We start from the raw sequence: 13,991 nt of genomic DNA on the forward strand, positions 1-13,991 counted from the left end.
CAAACAACTTGTTTAACTGTCTTGATCCACAGGAAACCACACATACCAAAGTATAATAAAATAAGCTTCCAAACTATCTGTTTGTCTTATTACTGTTCTGTTCCGTATTGTGTAGTTCAGTCTTGGTAAAGAACAAAATCCTCTAGAAGGGTACTTGTCAGGTGTCAATGCTACTTTTACCACGGGGAAATGCACATGCTTTGTGCCATGGAATACGGCCAGTGACTGCATTTACTTTTACAAGGTAACATACATCACATTTTACGTTTTATATGGAAGCAGCAGTTTTGTTCCCTTAGAGAAAATCTAAAGGTTAGAGAATATGTCTCTCTCTGCATTTTCCAGGTCATTACAACCAGACAATATTATGCTGGTAGCTTGGCTGTGGAGCTGATGTTGTGACAAATGGATTAAGTTTGGGTTTTTGTAAGAAAGTAATATTGTAGAACATGTATATTGTTTCATGTCTGTTTTCATTAGTTTCATTGCACTGTTTTTGGAAGTTATTTATTACTTTATGGTTTATATTAGCGTGTCTCAGAAATCATCGATTTTAAAAATGTGTTTTGGAAAGCCTCTTGTGCTCGGGCATCTTCACCAGAGCTCCTAAAGGTGTTCGCAGGAGATCTCGTGCAGTTTTGTCCCACAATGTTAGCAAGTACCTGTACACTCCAATTAATCTTATTTGGAAAAATTTCTGTTGGGAACAAATTCTTCCCCAAAGGTTGGTCAGGCATTGTAAGAGGCTGGAAGTGTTCAAAACCCGTGTAGCTGAGGCCCTTAGTGACATGGTTTAGTGGTAGTCTTGGTAGTGCTGGGGTAAAGGTTGGATTTGGTGATCTTGAAGGTCTTTTCCGACCTCGTTGATTCCATGATTCTAATGTTTTTATGGTTTCTGAGGTAGTCACCTATTTCGTTACCCTTAATTCTAGAGCAAGCTCTGAGCTTTTGTCAGAACGCTTTTACTGCTATTTCTCGTAGTTAAAACCCATTTAAAACCAGCTGGGAGGCGGAGCTTGTGAAAGAGCCGGCAGCAGGCCCCTCCCAGCGAGGCCCTTCTCGGGGGCCTCGGCGCTCCGAGTGCCGCCAGGCGGCGCTGCCGCCCAGGAAAGGACGCTGCTGGGCCCGCCCCGCCAGGCTCCGCGTGGGGAGGTGGTGCCGCTCGGCAATGGCGGAGCGGGAGGGCCTTCACAGCGCTCGTCTGCCGGCGGGCGGGCGGAAGATATCCCTGCAGAGGTATTCCGAGGGGTAGGGGCACGGGCAAGGTGCAGGGCCGCTTCGGGAGCGCCGTCCCCGGGTTCCGCGAAAACTGGGGGCCGCCGAAGGGGAAAGGCTGCGCCGGCCTCTCTTGGCGCCCTGGGCCTGCCCTAGGGGCTTCGCAGGGCCTGCTGCGGGCCGGGCCTGCCCCCCGGTGCCCAGCATGCCTGTCCTGTGTCCTTGCAGCTCTTTTCGCCTCTCCCCATAGTGTATGGAGAGGAGCAGCCGGCGATGCGGTGGACGCTGCCGCTGCCCTACAGGGCAGTTTCGTTTCAGAGGAGCGAGAGGGCTGTTCTGAGCGCGGGGTGAGCTTTGCCCTGGGTAGCTGCGGCTGCGCTTGGGTGTTAGCGGAGTCTGCACACAGGTACCGCCTGGCAGGTTTTCTATGGTGTAGCAGCTGAGCTGCCAGTGTGCGTTGGGCACGGTGGAGATACTGCAAAAAAAGGAATCTATTTCTGCTTTGCAGTGTATGGAATCATAGAACCACTGAATCAGCTAAGTTGGTAAAGACCTTTAAGATCACGAAATCCAACCATTACACCAGCACTGCAAAGTCCACCACTAACCCGTGTCACTGAGGGTCTTGTCTACACGGTTTCTGAGCGCTTCCAGGCACAGTGGTTCCACCACTGCCCTGGGATACCTGTTCCAATGCCTGACCACCCTTTCGGTGATGAAATGTTTCCTACTATTATTCCTAAATGCGAAACACTGTTTTACTTATAATACATTATTTTGGCAGCGTATAAAGTGACCTTCTTGCAGGAGGTGACACTGCTGGGCTTGTCCTTCACACCGCTGCTGTTAGCTAGCAGCAGGTGCGTGGTAGGGATGGGAAAAACAGTATTTCAAGACTTACGTTTGTCCTTTAAAAGGGGTGGGTTTGTGCCATTCTTGAAAACTTTGCAGGTGGGGGGCATTTATTTCCCTTCCCCATTCATCAGAGTTAAAATGACAAGTGACAGTTATTTCAGTTATCAGTAACTTTCCTAAGAATAGGAGAAACATCCATTGTAATATCTTAATTAAAATAGAGAAGATTATATTTGTAGAGGGTTGGTTTTTTTTTTCCACAAGTTACTAGTTATCTGTATTTCTAAAGCTTCCACATTGTGCTTGAGAGGTTCCTTGACTTTGGGGGTTGCATTTATTAGGAGATACTTTTTACTTCTTTCAGGTGTGAAACATGTAGTCAAGAGGAAGCTAAGTACAGGTGTCCACGATGCATGAAATATTCGTGCAGGTATCTGTTATCTGAATTAAACTGTTTTGGTTATTTGCTCCACTCATCCTGAATACAGAATGTTAATGCTTTTCTTTTCTGTCATTTTAGTCTGTTGTGTGTGAAGAAGCATAAGCTTGCATTAAGCTGTAATGGAGTCAGGGATAAAACAGCATTTGTCTCCGTAAATGAATTTACCGACTTGAATCTTTTGAGTGGTAAGAACAATCCGTGTGTTTTTTAAAATTCATTGGTTTTACAAGGTTAGTTTCCTGGTTTTGGCTAGGGTAGAGTTCTCGTTCTTTCTAGTAGCTGGTACAGTGCTATGTTTTGAATGTAGGATGAGAATAATATTGAGAACAGACCGATGCTTTAGTTGTTGCTGAGCAGTGTTTACAGTAAGTCAGGGGCTTCTCAGCCTCCCACCCTTTCTCATCAGCGACCAGCCTGGGGGGCACAAGTAGTCAGGAGGGGACACGGCCAGGACAGCTGACCCCAGCTGACCAAGGGAATATTCCTCACCATATAGCATTGTGCTCAGCATGTGGACTGGAGGGGAAAGCTGACCCAGGCCATTGCTCAGGAACTAGCTGGGCACCGGTCAGCAAGAGGTGAGCAATTGTATTGCACATCGCTTGTTTTGTATAGTCTCATTTTCCTATCGTTACTGTTTTTCCCTTTTTTTTCCTGCCCTGCTAAATGATGGCACTGCATTTTTCCTCGCTTGTTTTTTTTTTTTTACCTCCAGATTATAGATTCCTGGAAGATGTAGGAAGGGCGGCTGATGCTGCTGCTCGACATCTTACTGTGCATAATCCAACAGCAAAAAAACTTGTAAGTTTGAAATTAGTAGCTTGGTTTATTGAAGTGTTGACTACCTATGAATTCCCACTGAGGCAGTCCCAGTGCAGTTTTCAGAGCTGATACCTCTCTTACGAAAGTATGAATGACCCTGAATTTTAGAGCCAGAAATCAAAAGAAGTCTCAAGGTTTATATAATAATAGTATTGATGGCTATGTCCATTTGCTATGAGAAGTTAGCTGAAGTTGCTCACAGTGTTTTATTCTTAGAAGTGATGCATGACCACTTCTGCTGTTTGATGACAAATGCATGTTAAGAAAGCCTGAGTGTTTCCTCCCATCTCCACATCTTTTTTTGAATTTTTAAATACAGAATTCCCAGGTGAACTTGGATTTATTAAATTAAAAACTATTACATGCTTCCCTTCATACCGAGTGAAGACAACTAGACTTCTGCAGAGAATAAACAACAATGAAGTAAAAGCCAGCCTTCTACAGGTGACAGGGGATTTTTGCTGCAACTCCTCCAGTTCTAGTAAAGCACTAATGAGATCGCAGAAATTTACTGCTTTTCCTGAAAGTTCTGTGACGATAAACTGTGAAGACCAGAAAGGGAAAACACGCAAACCACAGAAAATCAAAATCTACTCCAAAATACTTGATTTGTTGGTAAATCACAGAAAGGCATCAGGGCCATGTTGTTTTCCAGTCTTGTGAAGATACATTCAAATACTAAACTCAGTTGGAGAGAACTCAGGTTGATGACAGGGTGAATTCAGAGTAAATTCAGACTCCAGCTTTCTCTCAGGCTGAAGTCATACTCTGTGCGTGTGCTGGTTGCCATGATGTCTTGAAAATGTTCACTGAAGGTGGTGAGACGCTGCACAGGTAGCAGGTTTTAGGGTGTGGTACTAGAATGTTTTGAGATGATATCCTTAGTGCAGCCTTCGAATTGGAATTTGTCATAGTGGCTAAGATGGTGCTTGTGCATCCCTTCTGCTAGTGGGCTTGTAGTCCAAAAACCAACTCTTGTGTTTGGTTGTCTGTGTGTTTCCCAGGGTGTTAAAAAACTTTTATTATAAAGAAGTCATTGGTATGTTGTTTTTAAGCATGGGAAAACTTCACCTGAGAATGTTTCAGATAGTTTCTAGGCTTACTTCATTAATTTTTCATTTGATGGGTTTTTTTAAACCAAAGTACTTCATTAAATATGGCCTTTTCTACACTTTTCCCATAATTCCTGTCAGCAGTACTCTTATACTGTTTAAATTTTGGGTTTGGAAGATATTATTCATATATTTACTAAAAATTATTTTTTTTTTTGCTAGTTGTATGGCTTGAGAAACAAAGCTCGAAAGTGTGACATTGACCTGAGAACACTGCCTGTTGGATTTACAAAGAGAAGAGAAAATTCAACCACCTTCAATTACATGTGAGTCTTCAGTGGGTTACAGTCGGCAATATTTTGTTTTCATTGAACGCATAATGGTGTGAATCTGGATTCATTCCAGTGTGCTTGCTGTTAAAATCCATTAGATGCATAATTTTTTTACAGAAGCTATCTAGATTTGGTATTTTGTGCTGCAGGTTTTCATTTTTTAGGCTCTTTGATATCATCGGCTTGTGCAATTCACACTTTGTTTGGAGGAGCACCAAGAAGAATAACTGGAGGAAGAGTCGATAATGTGTTTTTTCCATATTTAATTAACATTGAGTTTTGCTGGAAAAGAAAACACTTCTTTAAAGGTTTATGATAGAGGATTGATGTAGAATGATTGCATAAGCGCCTCTCTCTGAAAAGGATGACTTTAAGTCTGAAGAGGTGCTTCCAGTAGCAGTCATCGTTGTGATAGAAGTTGCTGTGCTGGATGATGCGGTTGCTTGAGATGGTGCAGCTTAGAGAGGCAGACAGATGGGAATTTGGGAAAAAGGCTAGGAAGATTCTTAAGTATTCTTCTTTTTATCCACTCTGTGGCATTTTTCACAGTATCCATAGTTTGTATTTTGAAGTAAGTTCACTGTAGTAGTAAGAAAAACCCTGCAAAATGTTTCATTATGGCTGGCAGCGTTCCAGATTGGATGGGGCTTGGAGCAACCTGGTCTGGTGGAAGGTGTCCCTGCCCATAGCAGGGGGTTAGAACTGGATGAGCTTTAAGGTCCCTTCCAACCCGAACCATTCCGTGGCAGGAAACAGGTCTGAAGTTGCTCTCGATGTACCATGGGAACACATACAAACGCCGCTCAGGTTGCGGCAGCCGCCGGCGGCGCGGCTGCCCGCCTTTTTTAGCGCTTTCCTCGATGTCTTAAGGCGCCGGAGCACCCAGTGGCCACCAGGTGTCGCTCTCTGACGGAGGGGTAGCGGCACTCGGCGCTGCGGAGCCTGAGGCGCTCAGGAGGTGTGGATGTCCAGCGCTGTGAAGATACGTATGGTACTGCGAGGGAGAGCCCCGGGCGGACCATGGGAAGAAGGGAAAGCTGGGGCACTTTCTCCGCCGTCACCCCACAGTTACACCACGGAGGCTTTCCCTGGGAGCAGGCAGGGCAGCAGCTCCACACCTGGCCAGTGTGAGTCCCATGGGCTGCCTGCCTCTGCCCTGACTTCCTTTGCCTTGGCTGCGTGTTCTGTCATTTACAGGTATCTTATGCTAGTCTCATGCTGTTGAAGTATCTCGGTCTTAGAGCTGAGTTTAATTTTCCTTGTGGATAAAACAACATGAACACCTTTAAGGTATATAGGTGAGGAGTAGCCTGTAAGAGCCAGAGCAAATGCAGAAAGACCAGGGATGCTGGGATCAGCAGCTAAGAAAAGGATATAAGAACAGAAAAGGTATGGATACAGCAAGGTTTGATGCTGGGAAGATCCTGGGTGTAGTACAGTATTGTGCTACAGACATTTGACCTCATGTTCTGTGTTTTTCAGTTCTTTTTCTCTAGAAAGCCTTTTTGGGTACACACTGAAACATAGCTCACAGTTAAGCTTTGAGCATATTATGTTTTCATGCATATCATGTGCTTTATGTTGTTTAACAGAAGCAGATTTTAAAGCTAGAAAATGGGATAAGGAAGGTAACTTACTGGCAAATGGGCATGCAAATATTTCACAGGCTATCTGGGGGAATGCCTTACTGGTTTGTGTTAATCATAAAGCCCTGGGGTAATTTTGTTGTTATGGATTGCTGTCCTTTCTGGGACTTTAACATCCCACCAGAAAGAACATGTAATCTTCTCTCTTCTGAAGATGATAATCACCCTCTCTTTCCTGTAAATGCTGTCTAGCGTTATGGAATATGCTCAGTACTACACAAAGGACACATTTCCACTGTTTTGTGGCTACTGATACTCACACATCAATTAGCTTTTTGAAATCGGTGCTGCAGATTAAAAATTAACCTTTGGTTTTGGTTGGTTGGTTGTTTTGGGTGAGTTTGGTTGGTTGCTTGTTTTTAATTGGCATGTTCTGCTTACTCTCCTTAAATGGTTTCCCGAGGAATCAAACCTCAGGATTCATTGAACCAAGGAATATCAGCCATTTAACACCTATCCCATATGAATTCATAACACCCCTAACATGTTGTTGAATATTACATTCAAATGGGGTAAAGCTATGTAAACAGTTATGTTATATGAAGTTAACACCTGACTGTGGTCAGGGACTGGTGTGTCTGTTCTGCAGAACTGAACCCTTTCTCATGCTGTTTGTCAGTTGAGACATGTAGAGGAGTTGCTCCAGAGGGTGCAGGTTGTTTGGAAGCTGCTCAACATATGTGCATGGAAAGCTGAGCACAGCTTCTCTGATGTCCTCTTCACGCTCTCCATGCAAGCCAAACTGTTGGACTATGCAAGTCAGGAATTAGAGTAATCTAAAACTAGGGAGTACAGGACGTATTCTTGTGTCGTCACCTGCCCCTGCTGGGTGTGGAGGACAGATCAGTGGTTGTTCGGATGTGTTAACCAGATTTAATTTCCCAGTTTCCATTAGCTTGTTTACTACACTCAGTGTCATGAAAGCGTATGTGCCAGTGCTGGGCAACACATGGATTAGACTAACCTTGAATATTTAGATACTGGAAGGTCAATAGAAAGTAGAGTGTGAGTCCAGTTCGTGACCTCATGGGACATCTGACTTAGAGATTGTTTAGGATGCCGTATTTGCGAATTATTTCTAATGTGTTGCTTCACCCAATCTGTCCTGCTGTGCCCTTATTTTTCAGTAGAAACAACAGTTCCCCTTCTGGATGCATGCTGCCATGGAGTTGAAGTAGCCTGTTGCAATAATGGGCCTTTGGGAAAGGAGTGGAGAAACATGACCAGGTTGGGAAGAGGGCTGAGGCAGGAACTGGGGAGCTCCAGCCAGTAGGTCAAATGGGAGGCTTGTAACTCCATGCCTTCTGGTTCTCTGGCAGGAGATGGTGACAGCGGTGAGATGCTGAAATGGGACAGCGCAGCTCCCTCAGCCCTGTGGTCTGTGCTGCCCTGCTCTGAACCTCCCTTCTGCTTACACTGTCATAGATGTCTCCATCCAGCTTCGTCCCTACTCCATTCACAGCACATCCCAGACAAAATCTTACCTCCTCCCTGCCCAGAGGGCTGCAAGTCTTGATGGAAGGCATGTCTGCAGCTTGGAAGCATCTGAACAGATAATATATGTGGGAGAAGAAGGAATCCTTTTCCTTATCGCTGTTTAATTCTGAGAACAAACTAAGGTGTGGAGATTTGGGTTTAGCATCAGTTAAGAGATAGGTAGTGTTACAGAAGCTACTTTGAGGTATACCTGAAAGCCCTATAATGTCAGCTTTAATGCTTAGCTTGGTGAGGGTAATTAAAATAAATTGTTTAAAGTGTTACTGATCTTAAGAATTTAAGGAGTTACGTGAGCTGGGTCTTGGGCTACTATTACTCTAAGGGAGCTGTTAAACTTGAGTTTAGTTACATAGTACATAGTTTTGCTTGCTTTCTGAGACCTGCCAAAGTAAGTTCCCAGGCAAAGAAATGCTACTCTGGTGTGATCAGAGAGGAGGGTGTTCATGCATCTTGATAAATCACTAGCTTTTCAGAACACCCCCATGTGAAGACAAGTACTGACTGAGTTCTGTACCTGAGATTTTTTTTTCCCTCTAGCAACAAATGTTTCATTCTCGTAGTGAATTTGATGGTGATTTTGTTTATTTTCAGAGTTAAAAAGGATGGTAGTTTTAGCCTGTTCTTCATATAAAATTATTACAATTTGGGTTTCTTGGCCTTGCCAGTGTCTCTTTGATTTACACAGGACTCTTAGTTCAAGCCTGGCATGTTTGATTATTGCGACACATATGGTTAGTAACATCTGGTGTTGGGAGGCCCCTGATAGAAGACCATATGTGTTACAAAGGATGTGCATTTTAGTTTCTTCGATTGTCTTGCTGTTTACTGTAACTAGGAAACATGAACTTTCAGTAGACAGGAATTATCTTGATGAAATTTGAACAAAATGCAGTCATCTTCTCTATGTGCTGCTATTAGAAATGCAACAAAGTCAGTTTGGCTCTAGGAACACAGAGTTGGGGGGAGAGGGGGGTGAAATCATTATACGTCTGCGTGCTCTCTTGATTTAATTTATTGTTTTAATCCACAAGAGAATCTAGTCACTTAGGCTGAATCTTCATTGCTTAAGGAAGTTGAGAAAGGCAACATTATCCTAAGGCATAGATAGTGAACATCCAGTGTTTCAATTAAACTGTAGTGCATTAGGTGAGAGTACTGTGTATTGTCAAATGGAAGGATAACCTGTCCTTCGTTAAACTTCTTTATGTCCTTTTCACCTCTTTTGTCAATTCAAAATAACATAGACAGGAAATACCTCAGTATTTGCGCTTTGATGTAAGATGTCCTCTCTACTATTTCTAAAACATTCTGAGAATATTAGTTGCTAAATAGAAACCAGTCATCAGTGAATCACTGTGTTTGACAGGCTGGCAGCAAAGGACTTCTGCAGAGCCAGAACTGCAACTGGTATTTGGATTTTTTTGTCAGTACGTGTTTTATATATATATACATACACACACATAAACACACATTTTAAAAGGTTAAAAGAAGGATTTTGTGTACTTAAAAACTTCTGTTGCAGTCTAGGCAAAATTGACTGTTCAGAGGAAACCTGGACAAGAAATTTAAGTCTTATGAGATACTTCATAAATGTTTTAAGAAGTACGTAAACACTGGACACTTCTAAAAATCTGCCAAGGCACTTAAGTATATTGTCCAAATCCCACAATCCTTTGTAGATCTGTCCTTTAATTCCCAGCAGCTGTACTGCCTATACCTGCAGTACTTGAAATATCTTGTAAGGTACTGCTTTATCTGTGAAAGATAAGTTTTGCAGTTGTTCTGACTGGAGGTAACAGCCACTCTGTGTGTACTGCTGTTGTCTTTGTAACATCAGAAATGGAAATCTTTCAGTTGTTGCTGTGAAAAATGTAAAACTTACTTACATGTAGTTCTGCAAAAACTACAGTTGATGATAGAAAATAAGGTTTCGGCAGTTTAAGGTGAAATGAAAGGGAAACAGTTAATTTGCTTTAGCAGAACAGTAATTGCAAAACAGCCTGTGAAGTTCTGAACATAATTTGCAGCTAGATCTCACGCAGGCGAAGAGGTACTTGGCTCCTCTTCTTCCCTCTGATCAGTTTCCATGCTTCTGAAGTAGCCAAACTAGGATCTGAAGCCAAGCAATGTGGGGATGGGCTGTGATAATGCTTTTTCTGACATCAGTGTGATGTGCACAAGCCCATTTACTGATGTGCTTGTGCTTCATCCAGATCTCTGCCATTTAGTAGTCATTGCCTTGGTATTCAAGAAAACCATGGAGTGGTGTTCCATGGCAGCTGAGCGGCATGGAACACTGCATGCAGTGGACTGTTTCTCGACTGCCTATGACTTACTCAATTAAGCATTTTCATTTAGAAAAGAACATAGTACATGTCAGTTGTATTTGAAGGAAATACTACCCCAGTGAGCCATAATGGAAAATGAAGTCAGTGAGATGTGGAGCCAGGATATCAAATTTTAATCAGAATTTGTTGTGAAGCAGTTTTGATAGCATCTGCAATTGACATCAAGTTCTCTAACTGGGCAGAGATCATTGATGGTGATGGATGCTTCACTTTAATAACTGGCATGCAGCAGGCTCTACCCAGTTTTTAATCTGTATTACCTACTTGCCTTTTACTTTCAGCAAGAATACTTTGAAGAGACATGAAGTAATTAGCTGCAGTTTCAGTATTAGCTTGCTGGGAGAAAAAAATAAATCAAAGTTTCTGGTTTTCCGAAGTGTCCTGGTTTCAGCTGGGATAGAGTTAATTTTCTTCCTAGTAGCTGGTGCAGTGCTGTGTTTTGGGTTTGGTGTGAGAATGGTGTTGGTAGCTCACCCGTGGTTTAGTTGTCACTCAGTAGTGCTTACTGTGATCAAGGACTTCTCAGTCTCTCATGGTCTGCTGGTGAGGAGAAGCACAGGAAGCTGGGAGGGAGCAGAGACAGAGCACCAGACCCGAATTAGCCATAGGGGTATTCCATACCACAGCATGTCTTGCCCAGTATATAAACTGATGGGAATTGGCTCGGAGCTGCCAGTCACTACCCAGTCACTGGAGGTGGTGGGCGATTTACCTCTGCATCACTTGAGTTTCTTAGGGTTTATTCCTCTCTCTTTTTCTTATCTTCCTTTTCATTATCATCAGTAGTATTGTGGCAGCATGGTGCTTATTTGCCACCTGGGATTAAATCATGACACAAAGTGGAAATTTTAGATAAGGAATGATTTTTTTATCTTCAGTGTTCAGAATCCCAGTTAACAATTATAAGCAGATAGAGAGGAGGAATCACAAAGCATGTTGCACAACTCTGCTGAATCTCATGTTGCTTTGGGGAACTTGGCCTTCATTAGTTCTTTTTATTCTAATTATTAGCTCCTTGGAGCTAAGGTTCTGATTTTACTTATGCTGCAGGAAGTGTAGTTCAGCTGTAAAGCTTATTTTCTTCCTGGGAATAACTAGGTATGGGAATGATTGTTTATTTGATAAGAGTACTTTTTATTGAAGTCCTTGCATGTAAAAGTTGGTATCTATTAACTGAACTTAGCAGCTGAGTTTACTGTTTTGCTACTGGATATACATACACTGGTCTCTGCAGCCAGCTAGAACCTGCTGGATAATGTTTCATTCACCTGATAAATTAAACAACATGTTGGAACAATACTGTTTACTTTTAAGTGTAGTACCTGAATCTTTGCATAACTGGTGGTGATTATCCTGGATATAATGCTTCATAGATCTTAAGTAGTGCTTAAAACAACAACAACAAAAAAAAATCCAGGGGGGAGAAGTATCATTAGACCTTCTGCTTCACACAGATGTCTGGCCTCTGATTTCTAGATGGTAGTAGTACCCTCCTTCCTCTTCCAGATCTTTGCTGTTTATCATGAGTGTTAAAGTTCTGAACCAGAGCAAAGGGCCATGCACGTACCTTTTAGACAGTGCTTTTCCTCAGGAGATTTGTTTTATAAAATGTTATTGCATTCACCATACTGAACGGGAGAATTTTGAGCAATGAGAGGAATGATGCTTTGTCTTAAGTCAGTATTGACTTCAGCAGCATTTCTGCAGACAAGTAGGAAGACAAAAAGAGATTTCCTAATCTAGCAAAGTATTCTTTTAGTAATACTGTCTTTCTTAACATGATACTGCACTGGAACCATGCATCATAAAATCATAGAATTATGGAATGGTTAGGGTTGGAAAGGACCTTAAGATCATCTCGTTTCAATCCCTCTGCTTCTATATTCAGGAATTAGTTATGCTAGCAGGAAAAGCGAAGATGAGTCTTTAAACTAGCAAGTTGGAGAGAGGAACATGACATCAATTTTGGTCTCTACAAAAAGCTTCCTGATCTTTCTGTAAAATGTTCTTTCTGGCTTCCGTTATCCCTGTCATGCCAAAATGCAGCTTCGCTCCCTGCCCATGATACATTTTCTGTTGAAGGCATCACTGCTGTGAACAGGAGAGTCCCCTATTTTGTGTAGAACCTGGCTTCAACTGGCGCATCTGGCTATTACTGTTGAACGAGTTTGGCAACCAGTCCCAGGTGATATGCTGAAAAGCAGATTCCTTTTCTGAAATGAAAAGGCATTTATCCATATCGAAAGTCAGCTGGAAGAGAGTTGCTCTTAAAACATGAAATGCTGTTGATCATATAATTGGAGATGTCTGTAACGAACAAGTTATCCCATAAAGACTTGAAATTCAGCAGAAGCTGGGAGCACTGCATCTCAACTTGTCTGTGTGCCCCTTTTGCTCTTTGAAAATGCCATTCAAAACTTTGACTGTGTATTTTCTTCTGCACCTGTGCGGTAGGCTACCAAATTTCATCATAGACAAAACAGGTAGTAGTTACCACCTAACATTAAGAATGTTATTTCTTTTTCTTTTCAGAGAGAAAAAGTTCTACTGGCACTTGAAGCTCATATTTCCTCACTCTCATGCTGAATACATTTTAAAAGGGTAAAAGCTTGAAAACCAGATTTTTATGAAGTTTAAATTAGTCTTCTGAAATTGAACTGCAAAATATTTTATCATTTCTTATCTATTCTATTATACAAGGTAAACTTGAATATTATTTTAGTCTTAATTAAAAGGGCGTTTAAATTTTTTAAAAAGTACTTAAAGCTGTGTATTGACAAGTTGAAAGCTAGCAGGGTTTTCAAATCAGGTTAAATGTTTGATTGCTAGTCCTTTTCTCTATGTAAACAGAGAAGCTTCTATATTCATCATGGCAGTATCCCATGCACATAACACATTCTTTTCTCATGGAGCAGACGTTCAGCAAGATTTGCCATCTCTCCTCATCTGGACACTGGAACTGACCATATAGGATGAAATAGCTGCATTGGTTGTTTTGTAGGAAAGCCCACAAGCACATTTTGCAAAGGGCAAAAAATAAGCTTTTGTTGACAAATCGTATTTTCCTTGCCTGAAGGGGGATGAGAACTATGCCCTTGTCTGCTTCTAGGGCTGTAGGAACAGCGTGTTTCTGCTGCAGGGTTAGAAACTAGAGATACCTACTGTTTACTCCTTCTATATGCCAGTGAAGTCCTAGTGTTGAAGTTGTGATAAAGCTGACAATTATCTATGCTGTATTGGTACATATTTGTGATCCTTCCATAAGGTGTTCAGTTGTGCCACTGTAGCATGCAAATATACAGCTTCCTCCAAGTGAATCAGATAGCAGATTTTTGTGTACATGATGAACCATGTCTTATGTATTTGATTTTTATCTTTGGTGAAAGGGTGCCTGATGATAAAACACTTGCTGATATCCTTAAGCCATACATCAATCCAGTGGAGTCAGATCCTGTAATTTGTCAAAGGTGTGTATTGAATAACTTTTCTGGCTAGTTCATGTAACACGCTACTAAAAGAGGGGAACAGTTCTGAATAAATGGTTTAAACTAGCTGCACTTTCAGCACGCAGAGCTGAGTTCCCAGTCAGAAGTGCATCTTTAATTCCTGTGATGAAAACCATCCTAACATTTGTCAACTGCCTAACCCTGGAGTACAGCCACCAAATGTAAACCAGGAAGAGATTAAGAAACTGACTCGTGGCATAAAGATCAAATAAAGCAACTGTAATTCTAAAAAAATATAACCACAATTAAACTCAGTGGGGTTGACAGTGAACCTTT

General features: G+C 42.0%; 1 protein-coding gene across 1 annotated transcript in view; it reads left to right on the forward strand.

Moving 5' to 3' along the window:
* The first annotated feature begins 1,017 nt into the window (after positions 1 to 1,017).
* Positions 1,018 to 13,991, forward strand: part of ZNHIT6 (zinc finger HIT-type containing 6) — a 33,547-nt gene continuing 20,573 nt past the window's right edge. Inside the window, exons 1-7 of the mRNA XM_062606514.1 lie at positions 1,018 to 1,236; positions 2,435 to 2,500; positions 2,591 to 2,697; positions 3,228 to 3,313; positions 4,609 to 4,712; positions 12,742 to 12,810; positions 13,596 to 13,676. Of these exons, the coding sequence (XP_062462498.1) occupies positions 1,169 to 1,236; positions 2,435 to 2,500; positions 2,591 to 2,697; positions 3,228 to 3,313; positions 4,609 to 4,712; positions 12,742 to 12,810; positions 13,596 to 13,676 (581 nt within the window). The 5' untranslated portion in view covers positions 1,018 to 1,168. The remainder of the gene's footprint in view (positions 1,237 to 2,434; positions 2,501 to 2,590; positions 2,698 to 3,227; positions 3,314 to 4,608; positions 4,713 to 12,741; positions 12,811 to 13,595; positions 13,677 to 13,991) is intronic.

This window comes from Pezoporus occidentalis, unplaced genomic scaffold (genome assembly GCF_034315485.1).
Source record: "Pezoporus occidentalis ecotype Australia unplaced genomic scaffold, CSIRO_AGI_Poc_V1 ctg97, whole genome shotgun sequence".
Lineage (NCBI taxonomy): Eukaryota > Metazoa > Chordata > Aves > Psittaciformes > Psittacidae > Pezoporus > Pezoporus occidentalis.